General features: G+C 41.9%; 1 protein-coding gene across 1 annotated transcript; it reads right to left on the bottom strand.

Annotated features, from left to right (window-relative positions):
• Nucleotides 1-301: 301 nt before the first annotated feature.
• On the bottom strand, nucleotides 302-24,378 carry LOC139708301 (uncharacterized). Its single transcript, XM_071620268.1, has 5 exons — nucleotides 24,278-24,378; nucleotides 14,475-14,802; nucleotides 11,878-12,488; nucleotides 3,855-4,107; nucleotides 302-2,082 (listed from the first exon to the last, which is right to left on the bottom strand). The coding sequence occupies exons 2-5, from the start codon at nucleotides 14,746-14,748 to the stop codon at nucleotides 593-595; spliced, it is 2,628 nt and encodes an 875-aa protein (XP_071476369.1). The 5' UTR covers nucleotides 14,749-14,802; nucleotides 24,278-24,378; the 3' UTR covers nucleotides 302-592.
• Nucleotides 24,379-25,288: the final 910 nt, after the last annotated feature.

Genomic DNA, 25,288 nt, shown 5'->3' with positions numbered 1-25,288 from the left:
TCTGACACAAAAATTTAGCAATCCTTAATACTGTCTTTTTAATGGAGTTATAGGTGAAAATGTGATTTCAAGCATAAATTTGCATAATTTATCAAAAATAGAAAGGCAATATTATTTTATTGTATGACCGTGTAATCTTGTAGATGACATCTGGCTCTATCTTAAGGCAAAATTTTGCGGCGATCGGTGGCCGAGATCTGAGGGGGGGGGGGGGGGGGGGGTCAAATTGACCACCCCTCCTCCCCCCAGTAAAAACTTGGTCTCAAATAGCCCAGTTAAAATAGGGTTAATTGGCATAGCTTTTTCAGAAGCATTTAGTAATGCATTAAAACTTCACCTATTTGAAAAGTTAGTAATGTGCCTCAGTCCAACAGGAAGGCCATGGTTGTGCAGTTAGGATGAGACGGATTTGGTAATCTCCATTCATTGACAGTTATTTTCCAGACATGGGTGCAGACAAAGTGACAAAGAGAGCATTCCAGGCTTCGTGTCAATCAGTGAACAAAGTATTTTACAGAATACAAAATAACAATACACGTACTTATATGGCTAAAGTAAGAATAGTCACTTGGTTGTAAAGAAGACTTGTCTATCAGCATTGCTGTACACTGTCAGAGCTCTGTGTTTGGCTTTGTGGCACTGAGTTCACGATGGCTGGTATGTCCTCGCCCTGGACTTTATGCTTGAACATGTGGCTTGTGTAGTTCTGTTGGATGGCAAACTTTTTGCCACAAATCTGGCAAGAGAACGGTTTCTCGTCCGTGTGCTTGCTCCTCGTGTGCACTTCAAGCACGTACTTGGCAGTAAAGCCCTTCCCGCAGACCAGGCAGACGAAGGGGCGGATTCCTTTGTGGCGAAGCTCGTGCTTCTGGAGGGGCACCTTGTTGGTGAAGCCCCGGTTGCAAATCGAGCAAAAGAAGCGCGGAGTCCGCGTCTGATGTATCCTACGCTTGTGGTCGCGCACCCCTTTGCGGTCGCGGAAGCCCCTGCCACAGAGGTCACACTTGAAGGGCTTCAGGCCCGTGTGTTCCCCCTGGTGGTTGTTGAGGGCGCTCTCCGACGAGAACGTCCGAGGGCAGAGGGAGCAGCGGTACATGCGGTTTTGTTCGTGGCACTGGTAATGGTTGAGGAAGCTGCACTCTGTCATGAACATGCGCGGACAGAGGTTGCACTTGTAGGTTCCTTTCCCCTCGTGGGCCTCCTTCTCGTGATGGACGGCTCTCGCTCTGCAAGTGTACGTCCTAGGACAATAGCGACATTTGAATGGTCGCGGCTTCGCATAGTAGCTCTCAACCTTTCCCAGCATATCCTTTGGCCCGTCTGACTGTGCCTTGCCTTTTGTAAAGGGTTTACGGGGTTGTTGATTATGCATGTCGCCCTCTACTGGCTCTTCTGATGAAGCGTTTTCTGATGACGGAATATCTTCTCTGGGATATTCTCTTGCCTTTTGCATTCTATACGTCTTCTTCTTTTTCCACAACTCATTGGAAACCTTCATCCTCCGAACATCCTTTGACTCCCGGTGGGCCTTTTCGTGGCGACTTAGATCTCTTTTTGTCGGTAGTACGGCGGAACAGATTTGGCACTTGAATCCGGCGCTCGGTTGCACGTCGTGAACATCGCGATAATGCCGAAAGAGGCAACTCTTTGCCTTGTACGACTTGTCGCACTTGCTGCACTGGTGCGTGCTTGTGTCGTGCTGAACCATGTGCCTAACAAGCGCGTAGGCAGTGTTCAGTTTCTCCCCACAAACCTGGCAGGAGTGCTCCTCGGTAACCTCGTGGAAGCGCATGTGTGCCTCCAGCCGGCCCTCCGTGGGAAAGTTCTTCCCACACACCTTACAGACGAATTTCTGGCCCGTGGCCTTTGCGTTGGGCAGTTTCTTACTGTTCTCCCCTGTCTCTCCCTGGGGAGGTGGGACGTTCCATTCCTGAAGCTTGCCCCTGGTCTTTGGCTCCCACTTGATGACTGGCCGCAATTCATCTGAGCAGGCCGAGCTGTGGTCAAACTTAATGTGGCGAAACATACACTTTGCTGAAGGCAGTTCAACACTGCATGACTCACAATGGAACTTGGCCTTTTCTGTATCAAAAGAGAAAAAGAAAAGATCACAATGTTAAGAAAACTAGAGCACATGAGGGAAAATAAGTTATCAAAACTAAAAGTGTAGTTGTACAATTGTAATGCTATTTAGTACTACCACAAGGAATTCTGTGCTGAAGCAGGTTATACTGAGGCTTTTTTTTTAATGCCTGTTGCTTTACTCTTAATGGGAGATACACAACTGATATGACTGGAGAATCTGTGACACAGCTGTTGTAGTAGATAATGTGTGGAGTTTGCAATTAGCTCGGGGGGCATTCGAGCACTCTCAAAAAAGTGACCCGAACAGTACCAAACTCGCACAAGAGGAGCTCTCTAATTCTCCGATGTGCTTCAAAGGGGTACCAAAAGGATACCATATGTTTGCATATGAAGAATGCAGGTAAAAAGGCACATAGGTCATATGTGCCTTTTGTTCAGGACATCTGTGAGTAGTTTAAAGTTTAATGACCCTCTTGCAACATAATGCATGAACCACTCTAAAAGTAAAATATGTGACCCTGCACCACAAAACGAACAAAAAGTTGCAACTCATGGATTTTTAGTTAAGGTCATATTCTGAAAGAGCAGACTCTAAGCTTTAAAGTGATACATAACTCAATCCAAATGGACTCTAAATATTGGAAAGAAAGTACCGGTACACACCCTGGATAAGTGTGAACTAAGAAAAGAGCCTCTGAAGAACAGGGTCTATTCAAGTGTTTAATCTTTACCAAGCCGCGCTAGCTGTGCGATGAATGGAACAAATAACAGGATGATAACCACCAAGGCAACAAGAATGAAGGGATTAACAGATTAAGCTGAAATTGCGCATGCCTCATCATCACATTCTGATGATAAATGCCAACTTTCAAAGCAGTAGCCTTATCCCTTCTAAAGTTATTGGAGTTGAAAGTGATGAGCATGACAGGGTTTTTAAGAAATGAAAAGATGACTCTTTAAGAAACACCTAATCACACTATTCCCCTAAAAATTGTTCCAGAAAAACTGCTCGATAACCTAATTTTCTTTTCGTCTTATGATCCCACACTTTAGTATGTTGTAGAAGAAGACTTGCTCTTTCAGAAAATACGAAAAAGTCAAGATTGGCTATGTTGACCTATTTCACCTTTTTCCCGTTCTCACACAAAATCAGTGCGTGCGACTTTTTGTTCATTTTGTGATGCACAGTAACATATGAGGTACGCATTCTGAGCAGAGCGCCCGCACGCTCCAAATATAGCACAGCATGGTATAGTTTGCTTTGGTTTGCTTTTGAGCGCTTGAACACACTCATGGACACTCGGTTTGGGGTCTCAATGCTTTGTAGCTCAATATAATCATATTTAGAAATACCTCATCAAAACACGGTCAGATACATGATCTTCTTGTACATCTGAAATGCTTCGTAATCTCCACTATTCTTACTTTAATAAAGACAGGTGGCTCCGTCAGCAAGAACTGACTCTTGAGTGATTGCCACTACAGTTATTTTGAATAGCATACACTGTAGCATAACTTGTATCTTTGTGAATTCTGAATGAATGTCCATATCATATTAATTGCAGTATATTGCTCTGCATTTCATTGGAAATGGAATTGAAAATGGACGGAACTGAGAATGCAAATGATTGACTGACCTCTTACCAATGTATGCTATGTATTTTCTACAATATTTACAATGTTTCCTCTTCCCAGACACACACAGCACACATAACATTATCATAATATCTGCAATTTTCAACAAAAGCCTGGGAGAGAGCCTAGAGCACCTTTGTTGTACTTAAGATCTTCCAGTGCTGTCTTGAAGCCGATGCTGCCGGCGTACTCATCACAGTAGAAAACCCTGAGCTCACTTCCTGGTTCAATGTACTTTGCAGCCCTGAAGTAGACGTGGCCGTACTGTTGGAATGCTTCCACATTAATCTCTTCCGTGGACGAAGCACATTTCACGAACGACATCCAATTCCTTTGGTCCTTCTTCTTCCCGTCCATGTAAAAGTACACTTTACCACCTGTACAAAGCTACAATCCGGGGGAAAATCAGAAAAGGAGGAAAAGAGATGGAAAACAGCGAGTGAAAAAAACAAATAAATGCTGCTGCAGATATAGTTTTATCACATTCAACCTGTTTGTTTGTTGTTGTCTTTTGTTGTTATATTTTATACAATGATAATAACATCTTATCTATCCAGGGTAGCCTCTTCAACATTGCCACTGCTATACCAGAGGGCCCTGCCATTATTATTACCCCAGCACTGCTAGGTACAGATTTATACACCTGGGTCAAGAGACACATTGTGGGAAAAACATCTTGTCCAAGGACATAACCACTGGACAGGAATTGAACTTGGGTCCTCCGATTGGGAGGTGGGAATCTTATCCACTATGCCACACCACTCCAATTGATATTGTTGAAAGATATTAATTGAGGTTTGGAAGACATGAAGGTGCTGCAGTGATGTGATCTTCAGGGAGACACAATAGATTGCTAATGTATCAATCACATTTGTGTATAAACTTCAATATTCAAAGATGATAAACACGTAGTAGAAGATGACATAAGATTAATGTATATTGTATATTTACTTACAGTCATGACAACTGAATTCAAAACAAAGGTTTCATTCTATTTTGTATGCAAACTTTATAATATACATGGTACATTTGTAGCTCAGTGTTAGTTGGAATGACCACAGAGTACACTATGCAGTCTATGCAGGAACCTGGCTGGAACTGGAAATTCAAGTACTTCAACCCTAACATTTCACGCTATAATTCTGTAACGCGAGAAGGCCTTGTCGTGAGGCTTCTTGACTTTCGTCGCCCAAGTCTCGCGCAACTTTTGAGTCCAAAGTTGCAACATCCGCGCATACTTTTTCGAAGCCACACCCATTTTTGTAATGGTATGCCGCCCCAAAACGGGAGCAATTACGTGATTTTGTGTACATTTCCTTTGAGATGGAAAACAGTGCTCTGTCATGAAAGTCATGAAAACCTGATTATTTTTACAAATCACTTTCATTGATTGATTTTATGCTAATTATAGTAGAAAAGTGGTCAGTGACAATTTCCAATTAAAAAACAAAGAAAAACAAAGGTTGAAAAACAAAGAAATACATAAGAAATTCTGAAAACAATAAAATACATTTATAAGATTTGAAATGAGTTTGGAAGTTTTTGTGATGTACAATTGTTGAATATGTTAAAACCGATTTACAGACCAAAAAGTGGACTCTCAATGCTTTTAATTAGGCTAAAATATGATCTTGAGCTTAATTTACATAATCAATTCAATAAAATTAGAAATTGTTTCAAACAAGGCAATCGCCACATTGTGTCTCGCCCATTCGCGTACAAGGAATTAATATTTTTTATAACTCCCAGAAGTTAATTGACCTGCTTATGACCTTTAACCTTGTGGTGACCTTCAACACCCTAAGGGACATTTACCATCCAAGTTTGGTCACAAACGAACAAAGGGATCAAAAGTAATGAGTCATAATCGAAACGCGCCATAAAAACTTAACATTGGGCCCTAAAAATTTGTTGACCCCTTTCTGTGACCTTTGACCTTGTGATGACCTTTAACTTCCCAAGGGACATCTTCCGTCCAAGTTTGGTCACAAACGGACAAAGGAATCAAAAGTTATGAGCCATGAACGAAATGCGCCCTAAAAACTTGTAACATTGGGCCCTAAAAGTTCGTTGACCCCCATCTGTAACCTTTGACCTTGTGGTTACCTTCAACTTCCCAAGAGACATCTACCATCACCCAAGTTTGATTGCCATTGTAGCAACATGTGCTGAGTTACGTGTGATAAGAGAGTCTTGCAAGTAAACTTTAACATATGACCTCAAATGACCTTTGACCTTATCCTGTGACCTCTTACGGCACCATAACATGAAGGTACCCCCAGTGCATCCATCACCCAAGTTTGATTGCCATTGTAGCAACATGTGTCGAGCTACGTGTGATAAGAGAGTCTTGCAAGTAAACTTTAACGTATGACCTCAAATGACCTTTGACCTTATCCTGTGACCTCCAACGGCACCATAACATGAAAGTACCCCCATTGCATCTATGACCCAAGTTAGGTTGTAATCCAAGCAACTTATGTGAAGTTATTTGTCAAAAGAGAGTCTTGCAGGTAAACTTTAACATAGAAAAGAGTGTCTTGCACATACTCCTTAATATATGACCTCAAATGACCTTTGACATCATCACATTACCTCCGACAACATCATAACATGAAGATACCCCTAGTGCTTCTATCACCCAAGTATGGCTGCCATTGCTGTGACAGTTGCCAAGTTATGCATCATAAGAGAGTCTTGCAGGTAAACTTTAACATTTGTGACGGACGACGGACGACGGACGACGGACGGACGACGGACGGACGCCGGACGGACGCCATCTGGATCCCTTAGTCTCGCCTTCACCTCCGGTGGGCGAGACAAAAATCTAATGAAACAATCTTGTAGATTACGACGTTGGTGTCACGCCTGCCAAATTCTGTCACCATCGCACCAATGATGGCCGAGACTTCGGGTAGGGGGGGTAATTAGTTTTGACAACTACTTAAAAGGGTTCTAATATTATTTGAAGTTTCCAATACATTCTTGAAATCTTGTGTTTGTAGAACCAAAATTCATAGCTATGAAAACAAGAACAAAAAATGCAAGAAAACAACTAGAAATGTCGCTACGGCGACTGATGCCTCCGCCATAATGCATGATTCTCCCAATAGGTGTATAGTACAATGTCTTCACAATGTGTGATGACAGTTTCACATAACTGGCAAAATATCGAAATAACAGGTTTATCAGAAATATCTTGAATGTTCACTTTCCACGAACTGGGTTTGCTATAATTGTCTATTAAAGAGTGCAGGTACACATATTTGGGGAATTGGAAATGTTTACTTGACTTCTGACCGACCTTATCATAAGTTTATGCATTGAGTATAATTTTCAAAATAGGAAGAAAGAGTGTAATTACCAGTACAAAATATATATATTTTTTTCATTTAAACCTAACCTTTGACCTTTGACCTTCTGGCTGGAAATTTCCAAGAGAATCTCCATTAAGTAATACATGTACATATATCAAATTTTAAAACTAATAATGCAATCATTGCATATATTAGTACATGCGTATATGAGGGAAATGTTAACATTTTGAGAAGTTGACCTTGACCTTTGACTCCTGACTATTGACCCATGACCCCTAAATTCCCTAGATAATCCCTACCAGTCAGAACATGCATGTACCAAGTTCAATCAAGATACATCTACATTGAACCATTTGTGAGAAAAGTGATATTGCAACATTTTCACCTAACCTTTGACCTTTTGACCTTTGACCTTATGACATGAAACTCTCTCTGGAGAATCTTTATGCAGTAGTACATGTCTACACTAAGTTTCAAGAAAATAACTGCAGGCATTGCATAGATATGGGGGAAATAGCAACATTTTTAGCATTTGACCTTGACCTTTTGACCTTTGACCTCTTGTCAATGTCACTAAAATCTACTCAACTAATTGTCCCATCATACATCATCCTTGGACCAAGTTTGGTGAAAGCTGCTTCATCCAGTTTTGAGTTATCACGTAAACAGATAAATTTTAGGATTTGACCTTGATCTTTGACCTTTGACCTCTCTCCGATTTCACTGAAAAACTAATCAAATAATTGTCCCATCATACATCATCCTCCAACAAAGTTTGGTGAAATTTGCTCCATACAGTCTTGAGTTATCGCGTAAACGGATAAATTTCATGATTTGACCTTGACCTTTGACCTTTGACCTTTAGCCGATTTCACCTAAAATCTGATCAAATCATTGCCCCATCATACTTCATACTTGGACCAAGTTTGGTAAAATTCCAGTAAATATTACTCAAGTTATCGCGTAAACGAAAGCGGACGGACGTACGTACGGACGTACGTACGGACGTACGTACGGACGTACGTACGGACGTACGGACGGACGGACGGACAACCCGAAAACATAATGCCTCCGGCACCACTACGTGGCGGAGGCATAAAAACAAATGAATCCAGTAGCATGGTAGGTGTGGGTATTGGTACTATAACCAACCAGAAATATTTGCACACCTGCAACTTTCATGATTGTCTCAAGATGAAGCCACAATTTGCAAAGGTAAGATGTACGCAAAAATTCTTGTCCACACAATGTATACTAGAATGCCAGTGGCAACACTGCTTTGTCCTGTAAACTTCTGTTAAAGGGGACGGCAAGTAACTGATCAGTGGGAATCAGTGGGAATGCTAGGGGATGATTGTTCTGAGCCTTGTGGGATTAATTTAAGAGTACATCATATATCTATTGTTGTGTGAAAATTATTTGCTTCAGAATGGTCTCATATTCAAGTAATGTGCAGTTTAATGTTTCCAGGTTAGCATGCCTGTGCAGTGACAAGGCGATTCTTAACGGGCGGTTAAAAATTGCCCTGTCACTATACAGGCATGCTAACCTGGAAACATTAAACTGCACATTACTTGAATATGAGACCATTCTGAAGCAAATAATTTTCACACAACAATGTACTCTTAAAGGGGAATACTGAAGAAATAAAATTATATGAAATCAAAGAGTGGGACACATAGAACAATTTGTCGTTTACATCGTTTAAAATGGCCTTTTTGAAGTGGAGTTAGAGGATATTGAAGATTTACACCTGTCACCCCCCCCCCCCCCTGAAATCTAGGTCACAGCGTAAATTTCGAGGCTTTGCCGATGACGTCATGGGGTGAAGGGAATCGCGCAAGGTCTTGAACGCCGCAGGCCCCCGCGCCCATAATGCATGCATTGTATTTTATATACAAGTTGTAGATAGTATTTGAATATAAAGTTTTGAAAGTTTGTTTTTCGATAATGCGCGACATCGTACGTTAACCCTAACTCACCTGGGGGGGCCATAATGGCCCCCCCCTCGACAAATTCCGCGACCATTCCGCCGCGCAAATTTTTTTGACCGCGCCGCTCGCTGACTTTTTACTTTCAAGTCTCGCGCAACTTTTGAGACCAAATTTGTTGCAACCGGGCATACTGTTCCGAAGCCACGCCCCTTCAAAAAATTTTCATCCACCCCAAAATTGCTCAAAAACGTGATTTTGTGTACAAAGTCAATACAAATTGTGTTTTTTCAATTAATTCATATAAAGATTCATATTTTTTATTTTAATGGCTGAAATAAATTCATTTTAGTATAATTATGCTTCTAAAGATGTGTATGACAAATTCTGCTGAAAAAAACAACAAAAACAAAAGTTCGAAAAAACAAAGAAATACATTAAAAAATGATAAAACAATAAAAAACAAGAAATTAATTTTGATACTGATTTTTTTTTCACGCACAAATGTTCGGAATGTCACTAGGAATATTTACAACAAAAATCAGCATTCCATAAGCTTTTATAAGCCAATTACAGACGAAAATGAGGTTTTTTGCATATATTTGCATAATTAATTAATTTAAAATAAAAAATGCAAATTTTTTGAAAATTTAACTTAACAGTCTTGTAGATTACACCCGGCTTTATGTTCATGCAAAATTTTGCGGCGATCGCGTGATCAACGGCCGAGATCTGAAGGGGGGGGGGGGGCCATAATGCCCCCCCCCCCGCAGGAATTCAAGCTTGCTAAATAGCCCAGGTAAGTTAGGGTTGAGGCCAGTGATGATCAGGATGATTTCTTTGTGGAATTTGAATGTGGAAGCGATGATGAACTGAGTGATACAGTATACACTAGTTATGATAGCGATGATGAAAGTAGTGATAATGACCCGGGTGAAGTTGCAGAGATAGATGTTGATGACGAGCCGCATGGCGGGGCGCAGGAGGGAGACGCTGCGGGCGAGCTAGTGGGGAAGGCCCAGGGCAGTCCGGTTGAAGTGGACGGACTTAGTGGAGATTGGCAGTACGAGCCCTTGCCACACGGCAGGCCAGGGGACAATGTTGGTGACGCAGGACCAATGCCAGATAGACTTCAAAATTTAGATTGGTAAGAGTTGTTTTTATTCTGAACTGAAAATGAACCGAGCTTAGTGCTGACTTGAACTCATACTTCAGAGCAGCATTAGGCCTAACTGAACACAGCCCAGTCGCTGTAAGTAGCGCAGCGTCTGGTCGGGCTACGTATTATCATATCTTATCACATCACACTCACTCCGTACTCCCGTTCACAGCTCATCAGCATTCTATCTAGCTAGGTACATAGTACCCTCACAAATTCACTGCACGATCCATTCATTACTTCACAGAGTCGATCAAAGTTTTATCACTATCGATGAAAATCGCAGTACTCTGTATCGTTTATTTTATCACCAGATAGGCCGGCCGGCCGGCCTAGTCAAGACTTCGACTTAGTTGATGCCCGCGCATTGCGTGGTATCTAGTGTTAGCGATCCACGTACGCCAAATGTTTAGGGAGGTTTTTTTTTTTAAATTTTCGCCAATTTCGTGAACCTGGTGCTTTTTGCGAATTCAAAAACACGAGAAAATATTAACTCTGATCTTTCTGTATATATTTCCCCCTTCCGTAGTGTACTCCACAACCGCGAATTTAAGCACTCGCGAAATTATTGGCAAGTCCCGATTCGCTAAATATTATGGCGTACACAGCAGTAGTACTACTGAGGAACTGCTGATATAGTACATTGTACGTACCATTACCAAAGAGGTACGAAGCCCAGGTTTCCTCCGCTCTTTGATGCACGGAGGCTACTGCACTGCGACATACGCGGCCGGTGATGGGCGCATGCATATGACGGATCGACTACGAAGCACCACTACAGGCACTAGGCCTGACAACTTCTGTATTCGTGGCCTTAATAACACGTAACAGACTCTATTTGAACAAAGAAATGTGTGATTTCACAGGAGACTTGAAGAAGAAAACAATTTTACTTCATTTTTTATGACATTCTGATAAAAAATGTCTTGGGATTTCGGAATACGAGCCTCGACATCTCGCTCTCATCGAGAGCATACATAGATAAGCTTAGGCTGTTGTGTGATACTTCCGGGTTTGCCCTTCACCCCATGACATCATGGACACGCCCCCAAAATAACCACGGATCTTCCGATTGAGCATGATTAAGGATACAATTTTTCTAAGCAGCCGTTCTCCAAAACGCAATTTTATAAATGGATGAATGAAAGGCCGCTGTGTTTAACATGCTCTAAGCTTGAAATGGGGGAATAATCCAACAAAATATGCGTTTCCTTTAGTATTCTGCTTTAAATGAATTCCACAAGGATTGGAACAATCATCCCCCAGCATTCCCACTGATTCCCACTGATCAGTTACTAGCCATCCCCTTAAAAGGGTGTGTACAGTTCTGGTCGAGGTGTAGATTTAGCTTTTAACATTTTGCGAGATTCAGAAACCACTCTATGAGATGTCAAAGAGCATGCAGTTCTAACGGGTATCAAAAGTTTATTCGATGAAAATCAGTTTTGAAAAGGCAGAGATATCCAAAAACAAGGTGAAACAAAAAGATCCTAATAAAGTTGTGGCATGTACAGTACGTAGCCTTTTATTATTAACACTTTTTTGGATACCTCAGCCATTTGAAAACCAATTTTCATCAAATAAACGTTGAATCATTCTTGAAATTGCATGCTCTTTCATATTTCATAAGAGGCTTTTCATTATCTCATTTAGGAATGTTCAAAACATGAATCCCTACCTCAACCATTACTGTACAGTCCCTTTAACTGCATGCCTGACCAAAGCCTACCAATAATGGTCACAGGTTTACCTCCCATGCAGTCTCTTTCGTGGCTCCATTCTCCTCGTCCAGGAGGTTACCACCGTAGGGTCCAAAGACCACACCCTTCTCCACCTCACTCCTGGCAACCACACCCAAGATGCTTTTTCTCTCAGCCTGCGAGGTCTTGAAGGACAGGATCTCCGGCAAGCGAAGACCAGTGAACTTCCTCGCAGACTTCGCAACGGACAGATCCTCTGGCTGTGAGGTACTGTTGGTGTGCGGTCTGTCCAAATCTGGCCCCCGGTCAGTGCACTCAGATGGTGCCGCTGGCTCCCGGGTTGATGACGGAGCCTCCTGGGTTCCTGCTGGTGGGTCCCGGGTTCCTGCCGGTGGTGCCCGGGTTCCTATTGGTGATGCGCGTACTGGTATTGGTCCTGGGTGACTGGCCTTGGCGCCGGAGCTGGATGCCGCACTTTGTTGCAGTATTTGACGAGCTGAGTTGCTTGGCGGTGAACTGGAGGTGCTGGGTGGTGTCAGGTTGCGACGTGGTACTGCTTGGAGCCGCTGCATCTGGTGTGCCTCAGTGGGAGAGTAGCTATGCGAACTCTGGTCGGTGGGTTGCACCAGCACATTAGGGCAATGCAGCATTGGTGTTGAACCTGGAAGACGGTGGATTATGCCATTATCCCTCAGCACAAAGCGGTCTCTTGTGGTTTCATTTTTTATTCACTGACGTTAGCATTTTTTAGACAACTTGTTTATCAATACGGTGTGCAAAACTGCATTAATTTGAAGGGCTTAGTGAATACATTGATGGTAACAACCAGGCAAAGAAATAACACATTTTCACCCTGTACTTACTGCATGTGACACTCACATACAATCCCCTTTGTCGTTGCAGTTCTGTGTTTGGCTCTTGATGTGCCATGGTGGAAACCCCCTGTGTGCCACATTATTCTGAGATGCTATTTAAACATAGTCATGCTTTGAGATAACATTCTTTTTTTTTCAAGTCTGTGTAACTTTTATAGATTTCTGTTGAGCTGGACAAATAGTGAGTAAAGTGAGTAAAAAAAAAAAAAACACCAAGCTTTGGTTTGATGTATTATTTTATGACAAATCTATGACTGGCTATCTTTCACATTACCGGTAGCTATTGCTAGCATGACTTTTGCACACAAAACAGTAACAAAAACTTTACACGCAAATCCAGTACAGAATACCGCTTAATAGTCAATGACCACTTGATAGTCAATGACCACATAAAATGCAAGCTGTATGAGAGAGGAACTGAATCACCAGAAATGATTTTATTGTACTGTGGCATTCGGCGATTTATCGATCGGTTTAGGTGGGTTTGTGCGTTTGAGCAGAATATGCGTAGTTAGCACATAAAGAGATAAAAGAGTAGCAACCTTGGGTAGTTCAGCCATGAAAGCATAAGGTTGAGTATTACCTCTCTATTAAGTCAAAAATGAAACTCCAATAAGACAAAATTGAGTTGATGAAAGTGCTTCATCTCTCAACAAATGCAAAATCTTGTTCCATAGCTCTAGTGAAGACTTTAATAACTTCCTGTGCAGGTAAAAGACATCAGTGGGAGTGTGGCTCAAAACTGAGGCCTAACTACAGTATAACGACTACACCATAATAATCATCATACACATAGAGGGTACAGCACTCTGAGGGATAAGGCAGGTTTGATGAAAAGCCTATGAGTGGTAGACATTGGTGGTTTCATCATCATGTGCTATCCACAATTGCATGATGAATATCTGCAAGGTCAATAATGAAAGCATGCAATGATACTTTTTAGGGAATGCCATGTGATGAGCAGTAAACTTTTGGATGGTAAATGTCACTCACAAAAGTTTCTGTAAGATGCTGACAGTGTTATAATCTACCACTACATTGCCATGCAACTGTGTATAAATGTGACCGTGCACCTCATAACGAACATAAAGTCGCACACACTGATTTTGCGTGAGGACTGAAAATAAGTGAAATGGGTCAACCTAGCCGAACTTGACTTTTTCATATTTCCTGAAAGAGCGGGTCTTCATTTACATTATGCTAAAATTTGGTATCATAAAACAGGCAGGAAAGTGTGTTTTTCAGCAGTTTATCTAAAACATTTTTGGTAGAATAGTGTGATTAGGTGTGTCTTTAGAATCCCTTTTTCATTTCTGAAAAACCTTGTCCACACTCTTCACTTTCAACTCTAATAACTTTTGAAAGGATAGTGCTACTGCTTTGAAAGTTGGCATTAATTATGGACAGAATATGTTAATGAGGCATGCTTAATTTCACTTTAATCTGATAATCCCTTCATTGTTGTTACTCTGGTGGTTTACTTCCTGTTTTTTGTCCTATTCATCGCACAGCCTGCACGGTTTGGTAAAGATTAAGCGCTTGAATAGACACTGTACTTCAGAGCCTCTTTTCTCAGTTCACACTTTTCCTGAGTTTGTGCTTTCTTTCCAATATTTAGATAGGTTAGATGAGTCCATTTGATTTTAGTTATACATCACTTTAAAGCTTAAAGTCTGCTCTTTCAGAATATGGTCTTAACTAAAAATTCATGTCTGGCGACTTTTTGTTTGTTTTGAGGTGCAGGGTCACAAATATGCAAACTCCATCCTCACCAGCATAAAGGGGTCTCAGCATTGTAGCTTGTCCACTCTCGTAGTCACTCCTTCCCATGGACTGCTCTGCATGTTCCAAAACGTAGGCTTGCTGAGAAAGAGGGGAGAGCAGGGCCGAGTGGTAGGGAAGCTGGTGGGGGTATGGCGGCATGTGTTGCCCATGTTGCTGCTGCTGTTGTTGCTGCTGCTGTGACTGCGTCGGATTATGCCGGCCATCTTCTCTGTCTCCGCCATAGAAGCCGTCCCTGCATGCCTCTGAATAGGAGGGGTCCATCTCTACTGCTCTGCCTCCTTTGTGCTATAATTTTTTATGCACCAAACCTGCAAACTGTAAAGCGGAAAGATCCTATAGCAAATGAATGACAAATTACCCTCATCAATGTAATTAACCTCGTTGAGGATGGACTGGTTTTGCTATAACATGCATTTCCCATACTCACCCCCCGAGTACACATGGGACTTGTCTTCAACAGGTTAAGCACCAACTTAATTGGTGTTTCCAGCAGCAGCCATGAAAAAAAAAAGTCATCTTATAGGCATACATAATTGGGCAGGATTCAACCCTACAAGCATGAATACAAATAATGATGCAGTACGCCCTGAATGCTACCAGGATTAGAACCAGCACTGACTGTCGGGTGGAAGCTCAGTGGTCGGGTGGATTCAATGCCTGTCTGGTGATCAGGTTTTATGAAGTCTGAATGAATGAATGAATGGGTGAATGAAGTTGTCATAACCACCTTAATTTACTGAACATAATTAGCTCTGGTCAATATGTCAGCCCAAGAAAAAGTGGCTTTCAGGGCATTGGACTGGATTGATTCAACATCTGGCAGCATATACTGTATAGTGACTAGACAGAAAAATCTGTCTGTCCTGAAGAGTTTTATTAACTTGTTGTGTTTTTTTTTTTACTTTTCTGCTGTTCTTTATATTCATAGGAAAGAGATTCCATGAGGCCAGATGTAGCCTCTGTGAAATATATTCCTGAACAAATACAGACTGATATCTTTGGTCTACACAGTAAAGTTAGATGTTTGGAGTTACTATCAACATGATTAAAAGCACCACTGCACATGCACACACTGAGCTAGCTAGGTTATCGGTACCCATCAGGCCATGGTCCACCATCATGACCATGGAAGCACAAGAAGACGTGTTCTCCCCTAGCTAGGCCACGGTCTTCAAACAGCTCAGAGTAGGGCTAACAATCAGACCTGTTCCAAAGGACACTGTGCTTCACAATAAATACGCATCATTGCATAGCCCGACCAGACGCTGTTAGTACGCTGTCCTTACAGCGACTGGGCTGTGTAGACCCTATAGTTAATCATTGCATTGCACACAAAATGGGGTCTAACTCGTGACTATAACTTGTAGTGTACCGTACTGTAAAATGCAAGGCCTAAAGTAAACAGCCAGAGAGTGTCCAGAATATCTGAATATGAACTGTCTTCGACAGAAAAAAAAAATCAATCCATTTTATTTTTTATTTTTTAATCTCTTTTTGAAATAGGAGGGGATTCCATGAAGCCAGACGTTCTTCTTCTTCCTGTATACTGTCCAACACCCCTTAGTAGGGGCCAACCGGACAGGGGGTGCGCTGGTGTTAAATTGCTCGGAGAGAGAAGTGCGGGGTCTAGTTGCTTTGCTCATGGATGTATTGTAGGGTTGCTGCTTTAAAGGAGTCTTTGTTTGTAATGTTGGAAACTGTTGATGGGAGTGAGTTCCAGTCTGTGATTGTTCTTGGGATAAACGAGTATTTACATTGTATACCAGTTTTGTTCATGGCGATTGGGATGAAGCTTGTCGAATGTTGTTTTTACAGATATTCAGATTTACAGTACGCATATATTCATAAAGTGTCTAGACACCCTGACAATCATTATGTAACCTCATTATGTAACCTCCGTGTATTAGTATGCATGTGCCTCAGGTGTCAGCATACATGCCAATACACCACCTATTGAAACTGTTCTTATATACATGAGTGCATGTCTGGAGACAGACAGTTCTGCAATAAACACCGAGACGTTAACTGCCACGCCTTTTCTGTTCCTTCCTTATTTGCAGTCCTAAGTTTTGTTACTTGTAACCCACGATACAACAAAATTTCTGGCGACGAGGATGGGATCGAGAAAATTGATTCTAGTGAGTGGGTCTCGCCCATCGTTGTCGCCGCAAAGAAATCAGGTGATATTCGTTTGTGTGTAGAATTGCGCGAGGTGAATAAGGCAATTGTTGTCGATAGCTATCCATTACCGGATATTGGAGAGCTATTCTCTGAGCTAGAAGGATCCACTGTGTTCTCTAAGATGGATTTAGCATCCGCATACCACCAACTCGAGCTGTACGAAGAGAGTCGTGACCTCACAGCGTTCATCACTCATGATGGATTGTACCGCTTCAAAAGAGCTTGTTTTGGATTGGCATCAGCACCGTCCACCTTCCAGAAGCTCATGAGTACGATCCTAGCAGGACTTCCAGGAGTTCAGTGTTACCTAGATGACGTCATTGTGCACGGCAGGGACAGGACAGAGCATGACACTAGATTGAACAAGGTACTTTAATACCAAACTGCAAGATGCTGGTTTGCGTTTGAATCCCAGTAAGTGTCAGTTTCACTTGTCAGAACTCAGTTACCTCGGGCACTCTGTGAGTAGCCATGGTTTAGCACCTGATGATAGGCATGTCAAGGCCATAGTTGAAGCTCCAAACCCGACAGATGTGGGCTTTACATATATATACACACAAAAAAAAGACCACCAAACAAACAAACAAACAAAAACTCACCTTTGTCATGATGCATCAGTAATGAAGAGATACAGAGTAACGGTTTAAGGCAGAGGTTTTATATGCAATAAAGTTGAAAGGGTTTTGTAAACCTGATCAATTTGGCAATTTTATATGTGATGATGTTGAAAGGATTGTGTAAACACTGATCAATTTGGAAATTAGTTTGGAGTATATTGTAATGGATCAGTGCCATGAAGGTAATTTCAACGAGAGGGAGAATGTTGTGTTTACAGATATTCAGATTTACAGTACGGATATTCATAAAGTGTCTAGACACCCTGACATTCATTATGTAACCTCATTATGTAACCTCCGTGTATTAGTATGCATGTGCCTCAGGTGTCAGCATACATTCCAATACACCACCTATTGAAACTGTTCTTATATACATGAGTGCATGTCTGGAGACAGACAGTTCTGCAATAAACACCGAGACGTTAACTGCCACGCCTTTTCTGTTCCTTCCTTATTTGCAGTCCTAAGTTTTGTTACTTGTAACCCACGATACAACATCGTTGATGATTTCCAGACAACCCTTCGGAACGGACGCAGGGCTTTTCAAACTAGGATGGATGGGCGACCCGCAAGCGCTTCGCGGAATGCGGTAATGCCGCCTACTCTGCATCAATGTTTCAGCAGCTCCCAGCCCAGCTCACGCTTCATGTTTTTTACACTACTGTGTCTTGATCCGTTCTCCGTGGAACATATCCCTGACAACAGCAAGATAAGTTTAAATTAACAGACCGATTTTCATCAGGCAACTTTGTCTCTTTTGTCTAATGACAATGTCAATGTTTGTTAAATTTTACTGGGAATACCGGTCGAAAGACCGGGTAAACTAAATCAAGTAGAATTAATAGGCCTAAACTACTTACTAGTACAGCTGTAGGTCTAACGTTAGATTAACTACGACCAGCCCCATCCAACGCGTAGCGTAATGGGGATGCGCATTACTCATTCAAATCATGACAGGCTGGGGTAGTATCGCGGATAAATATCAACTTAAAACAAAAAAAAATTCTTCAATTTGAAGACTTAACGTTACAGGTAAAGTTGAAGTGTTGACAACAGGAAACGTGCAGTGTTTGGTTCTGCCAATAGTCCCTTTCTGTTCGAATTGATGACTTAATCAGAGACTCAAACCCAAAGCACCTTCTGATCGGGAGATTCTCCCACCTGAAACCCCTAGCAAACGGGAGACTCCAATTTGCACAAGCGCAAAGTGCGAATTTCCTTGCGGCCGGGGTCCAGGGTCTGCTTAAGGGCCCTGGAAGCTCGGTTCTAGATGCTCTCTCGTGCTATCTAAGGCTTATTTTTCAACATACAATGATATTAAAGTAAGAAATCATTTCAAACGGGAGACACAGAGCCAGGGCCAGGCAGGGTGGGAGAAATTAAATCTCAAGGCAAGTATAAGCGGGAGAACGGCTTTTGGCGGGAGATCTCCCGTCGAAAACGGGGGAGTTGGAGTCTCTGCTTAATGTGACTCGGTCAAGAGGAACCTGGGAGAGCTACACTGAATTGACGGCCAGCGCGTGCGCACACATCACATGCGCACAAATTTCACACCACATCTTATCCGGTCAATGGATTTGAAATTTGTGCGCATGTGATGTGTGTGCATGCGCTGGCCGTCAATTCAGTGTAGCTCTCCCAGGTTCCTCTCGACTGAGTCACGATTTTAGTCATCAATTCGAACAGAAAGGGACTAGAACACCTAGAGTAGAATCTAGATCTAGATTCTATATTGGCAGAACCAAACGTTGCACATTTCCTGTTGTCAATTAACACTTCAACTTTACCTGTAAGTTTTTGGGTTTTAAAGGCAGGGGATACCTTTTACAGACCTCCCAAAATGCAGCAAAACATTAAATATGAACCTCAGGGGACTTGCTTAGGCCACTGCTTAGAAATTTCTTGATCTTGATCTTGATATCCTTGATGTACAAACGCCTGGTGTGGCTATCCCGTACATGTAGGTAGCAATATATGCTTGAGTCGGAGGCATATCTTATTCAAACTTAATATTTTCAAGAAGGTCTTTAAATTTTTGGATTGTAGAAGCTTCTCTGACATTATCTGGGAGGTTGTTCCACTGGGGGATTGTCCTTGGGTATAGAGACTGCCGGTAGCAGCTCTTATTTGCTCTTATATGGTCGTACACAAATTTCTTGGAGGAGTGTCGTGTGGTTGGTTTTCTCTTGGTTAAATTGGAGCTTTGCAGATGTTTAATATTGCTGGGGATTAATCCTTGGGTCTCTTTATAGATGATGAGAAGGCGAGATTTAATTCTACGTCTCTCGAGGCTTTCCCATTCCAGTCGCTTCATCATATTTGTTACACTAGCTGATCTGTCATAATTGTTGCATGCAAATCTTGCAGCTCTTTTTTGGATCTTTTCGATTGCTTGTTTGTTGTTTTGTTGACTTGGGTCCCAAACTGCGTGACAGTATTCCAAGAGTGGACGTACCAGGGTGATGTAAGCTATGGCTTTGGTTTGTATGTCGCAGCTAAACAAATTCCTTCTCAGCAGACCAAGCTGACGGTTGGCTTTGTTGATTACTTGGTTGATATGCATGGTCCAAGACAGATCCGATGCCAATTCAACTCCAAGGTATGGGTGATGATCGACTCTACTTAGTGTGTTGTTTCCCATGGAGTAACTGAACTGAGGGGGTCTTGATTTGTGAGTGACAGTCATAACGAAGCATTTGGAAGTATTGAAGCCCATCTGCCACTTTTGTTCCCAGGCCCGAAGTGTGTCAATATCAGCTTGGAGTGAAGTTTGGTCTGAAGAGGTTTCAATCCCACGATACAAAATACAATCATCCGCGAACAGGCGTACTTTCGATGAGAGGTTACTGGGTAGATCATTAACATAGGTGAGGAACAACAGTGGCCCCATCACTGTGCCCTGTGGAACGCCTGACTTCACAGGTAAGGGTCCACTGGTAATCCCTTCCAAAAGAACTCTCTGGTGGCGGTTGTTTAGGAAATTCTTCAACCAAACATGGATTTTGTTTCGAATTCCAAAATATTCAAGCTTATGAAGTAGACGATGATGGGGAACTACATCAAAAGCTTTTTTAAAGTCCAATATTATTAAATCAACTTGGCCCCTATTGTCCAAAACTTTCTGTATGTCGTCGATCAAGCCTGAAAGTTGTGACTCACACGACCTGCCTTTTCGAAAGCCATGCTGCTGATCAGCTAAAATTCCAAACCTCTCGAAATGTTTCATGATATGGCCATGGATGATGTGCTCGAGTAATTTGCAAACGATCGAGGTTAAGGAGACTGGTCTGTAGCTCTGTGGTTGGGAACGATCATCTTTTTTGTAGATAGGTGTTACATTCGCGGTGCGCCAATCCTTGGGAAGATCACCGGTAGAGATGGATTTCTGAAAAATCTTTTGCAGAGCTGGGGCAATGCTACCTGCACAGGCTTTAAGAACCTTTCCTTGTATTCCATCAGGACCTGCAGCTTTATTCGGGTTGATATTCAAAAGCAGTTTACGAACTCCTTCTTCAGTTATCACAATATCATCTATATCCGGGATATTACTACCGTCTAGGTCTGGTATGTTGTCATCTTCGTCAGTGAATACTGAGCAGAAGTATTCATTAAATGCCTCTGCTTTCTCCATTGCCCCTGGGATGATATTACCACGGACTTTGAGGGGTGGAATTCCACTTACTTCTTGTCTCTTAGCCTTAATAAATTTCCAGAAAGGTTTAGGGTTTTCGGTTCTTAGGCTGGCCCCGATAACATCTCTCAAGTAGTTCTTATATGCCTTCCTGGTTCTCCTGTCAATACTTCTTCTCAGTTTCTTGAATGCTTCTTGGTCAGTGGGAGACTGTGACCTTTTCGCTTTATTGTAGAGTCTCTTCTTCTTTCTGTAGTCCCTTTTGAGTGATCTGTCTATCCATGGGTATGAGAAACGACTTGAGGTCATCTTAGAGGGGATGTGTCTTTGAACTGATGACTGAAGGGCTGTTTTAAAGTCAGTATAGAGTTCCTCCATACTTGAAGAGGAGATGCGATCGTGAGTGAGGGATTTGTTGAAATCTTCCATGTCCCTGTTGATTTCCTCGAAGTTCGCCTTCTTGTAGATGTAAACTTTCCGCTTGGGTGGTCTGTTAACTTTGGGCTTTAACACAGCTTCTATAATCACCATATCATGGTCACTAATACCATGGTCCACCTTCACAGATTCTGCAGATGCAGGGCGATTTGTGAAGCACAGGTCCAGTATATTCTCTGCTCTTGTAGGATCTTTAACAAGTTGTTGTAGGTTATTGTCATTCATGATATCTATCACTTTCCTACTCACTGCTGGGTACTGGCCACCAGGTTTGAAGACGGCTGATTCCCAATCAACGTGTGGTAGGTTGAAGTCACCAAGGATCCACACGGAAGCATTCTTTGGAACTCTTGATAACGATAATTCCAACTCTTCCAAGTACTCTAAGTTTGACGAGGGTGGTCTATAAAATGCACCTATGTACAAGGGTGGTATTCCTTTCACGTGGATTGAGACCCATATAATTTCTGAGTTTGTTTGGAGATGTGGCTCTTCTGACGCAAGGAAGGTATCTCTTACAGCAATGAAAACTCCACCACCTCTCTGATCAGTCGCTCTATCTCTTCTGAAAACATTGTAGCATGATGGAAAAATTTCCCCGGTAGAAATAGAGCTGTTTAACCAAGACTCAGTCCCGATTACTACATCTGGGTTCTCACAAGCCAATACAGCTTCGAAGCTCAATAATTTAGCTTTTATACTCTGACAATTCAAATTAATCATTTTCATCCGTTTTGTTAACTCAGGCTTCTGTTTGTTCCTTCTTTTATAGTTGTCCTTGGGATTGGCTCCTGCATTCTTTCTGCTAAACACTGGAGTCTTAGGTTTTGGGTTTGGGCTTGATGTTTGAACAGGTTGTCCAATGTCTAGGTCTTGCCTATCATCTGATGAAACGTTAATGGCATTACTTGGTAACTGGGTCAATGGGTCGAAACTGTTGGACAGTTCTAACTTGGTAGCGCTTAGAGAGAAAAACGACACATTTGGGTTTCCACAATTAGAACAGATCCAAGAAAAAGATGGATGATCTGACAAATAATCATACATGTCATCACTCATTTTCAGGCATGAAGCGTGAAACCAACCCTGGCACTGTTCACATTCAACAGCTTTCTGTCCCCATTTGGCTGCTTTCTTACAAATTTCACAAGGGTACTTTAGTTTACGGGGGCCAGGATTTAGTTCAATATCACCTGACAGCAAAACATACACAAAGGCCATAAGTCTAGCCCTCTTCACACTCAACATTGTTCTTGGTGATTTTGACTTCAACAAATACAAAGAGTAATGGAACATGCTCACTTGGTTTTCTTGCTTGTATAATCTGTGTTGCGAAAAACTAAGGGCGGAAGATGGTGCCATCCAGTTGTCACGGAAGATATTTGATTGCAGATTTTCTCTGTTGACACCACACTCATGTTCAGCTGTGCTGCTGCTGGTTCTAATAATCAGGCTGAGAATCATTACTAGGGCTGGGATCCAGAATGACTGTAAAATCGCCATAATGCAGGCTGTCGTTGTTCATAAAAAATACTCCCAAAACAAACACTTATTTAATAACCATACAAATACTTTTATTACAAAAAATGTTTAAAAACATCCCACAAGGCATAAAATCCAAGATGGCGGTCGGCACATATGTTGGCGCGTTACTTGTTGGATGCACGAAAATCTTGATTGCACTATCACACACGTGAGGTCGGTCCGTAGAGCTGTGTTGCTTGAGCTTCCACCTCAGAGCAGACGTTGGTCCAATTTGTAGATCAAAATTTCTCGCTAATTTCTCACACATAAGGATAAAAATCCATCACAGATGGATCAGCATAGTAAAAAACACTATAATATCACCGATTAAAACGCAGATGCCTCGAAGAAAATTAAAAATTTGATAGGATTTAAACTGCAATTTGCAGAGCTAAAAAATATGCGTCCGACTGTCAAGCATGCATAGCGCCCTCAGTCAACAGTTATCTAAAATTTGAATAATGCACAAAACTCAACTACTCAGTAGTTCTGTGTGTCAGCCACACTTAAGCCTTTTTGTTGCATTCTTCTGTATTTGTGATCTATAAACACAAATCTAAAAGTACAAGAGCTGATGTAATAACATATAGAGTGTGTGGTAAGAATGTATAGAAATGTTTGTAAGTGTTGATGAACTTTCTTCACAAAATATACATGATGGACACACATGCAGTACATGGGTCTGCAAAGGTAGCCTAGTAATGTACTGGAATTTACGGTGAGCCCCGAAAACAATTCAATTCAAAATCTAACCGTCAAAAAATGTACTAAATGTTACCTTCCACTTTCAATACTTTATAGGAGTTTCTAAAATGATATTCTCTTCAACATGCCACTGTATTTATACAACTCTTCATTTAAGGCGTGCAAATGGGATTCCCTACCTTTAAACTGAAGAAATTTTTTCGATTTTAAGTTGATATTTATCCGCGATACTACCCCTGTCATGATTTGAATGCTACAATGCGCAGCCCCACTAATAAGGCAGTTACACGTATTAAACATTAGTAGAAAATCTACGCTTCACACATTGCCATTGGATGGGGCTACGCAGGCAGTCAAAGCCTGGTTTGGAAACCACCTATTACTCGACTCAAAACAATCTTACGCACGATACCAAGGTCATGGCAATGCAGGACTAGCCCTAGCCTTAGTAGATTTACGACTCAGTATTACTCACTGTGACTGTTAGAATCTTTTATTGACGTTTTGATCCAATGAACAATGCACCTGTCAGTCCAACGATAAATTTCAACAGCTGGGACTAAGGAATCTCGCATTAATGTAATTTGTTAAACTTCCATATTTCTCAACTTTGCCTGTGTATGTCATGGTAACTAACGTTCAAGCTTTCTGAGCTGATATGTTAAGAAACGAGTGACTTGTATATAATACTCACATATCAAATCTGGAAAAAATAGTGCGGGTTTGAATCATGAAATCACAATTATCTTCTTGGTTGGACGTCATCAGTATCACAAAAACGGTGCCACACTCACCATTGGATTGGACGCTGCACATCTTTGCTGCACACTCGTGCACTCACACTGTCAGGCCATCGCAGTCCGCAGGTAATAGGGCTTGGGGCTGGGGCGCGCGGGCGGCGGGGGTGGGGTTGGGTCGGGTTGGGTACGGGATGGGGGCACAGGGTGGGGGCAGTCACATAAGTGGGGTCGATGCTCTGCTGCTGTACAATACAAGTATTAGGGAAGAATTAACGAAAAATGACACACGTCAGCGAAACCCGAAGAGGGTTAGTCTACTAAAATCTGACATAGTGAAACAGTTATGAAGTGTTTGTTTCACTGCAAAAAGGAGGGGGCATTGCATGATGGGGACATCGCGAAGGGATAGAAGACGGATGTTCAGTGCATAAAAGGGTAGGGTATGCTGAGTTTACAAAAAAAAAAAGTGTTTTACAGTATCATAATGCCAATTGGGGCCTAGATAAGCCGCATCAAGGGGCGCAAAGTACATAAAACCCATTTAATTGCATTGACAATGGTGATCTAAATATGGCGTTTATTATAGAGACAGTGTGCAAGTAATGACGACGTGTCATTGATTGTATAGTTTTTTTCTTTTTCCAAATTTTACTTTGAGATGGGTAGACCATGTAATGGACTATAGCCTACAAGTTTTCAAGAAAACATCAGTCTGACCATTCCGTGACCAATGACTTTCATTAATGAACTATTGAAGTAAAACTTTAACATGGCAATTTAAGAAATAATCCCTTATAAACTCTATAATGTAAGCGTGGACTTTTTCTTTAGCTATAGAGTGATCTCTAGCTCTCTCCGTTTCCTTTCTCTCAGATCTCCTTCTCTCATTTCATGTGGTCTTAAAGCAGTCACCGCGGATCCGGGGGGGGGGGGGGGGGCGGCACGGGGCCAGCGCCCCTTTCTTA

The sequence above is a fragment of the Diadema antillarum genome, unplaced genomic scaffold, assembly GCF_040938485.1.
Source record: "Diadema antillarum isolate AM-2024a unplaced genomic scaffold, OU_Dant_1.0 seq00001324_RagTag, whole genome shotgun sequence".
In the NCBI taxonomy this organism is placed as follows: Eukaryota; Metazoa; Echinodermata; class Echinoidea; order Diadematoida; family Diadematidae; genus Diadema; species Diadema antillarum.
This window is presented reverse-complemented; position numbering and strand designations above follow the sequence as displayed.

Excerpts from the sequence above, each read along its gene's own strand:
- LOC139708301 (XM_071620268.1), bottom strand. The coding sequence starts at position 14,748 with ATGGACCCCTCCTATTCAGAGGCATGCAGGGACGGCTTCTATGGCGGA. Across the intron at positions 12,489-14,474 it reads GCTGAGACCCCTTTATGCTG|GTTCAACACCAATGCTGCAT; the intron begins GTGAGGATGGAG and ends ACCGTCTTCCAG. Across the intron at positions 2,083-3,854 it reads AGATCTTAAGTACAACAAAG|AAAAGGCCAAGTTCCATTGT; the intron begins GTGCTCTAGGCT and ends CTTTTGATACAG.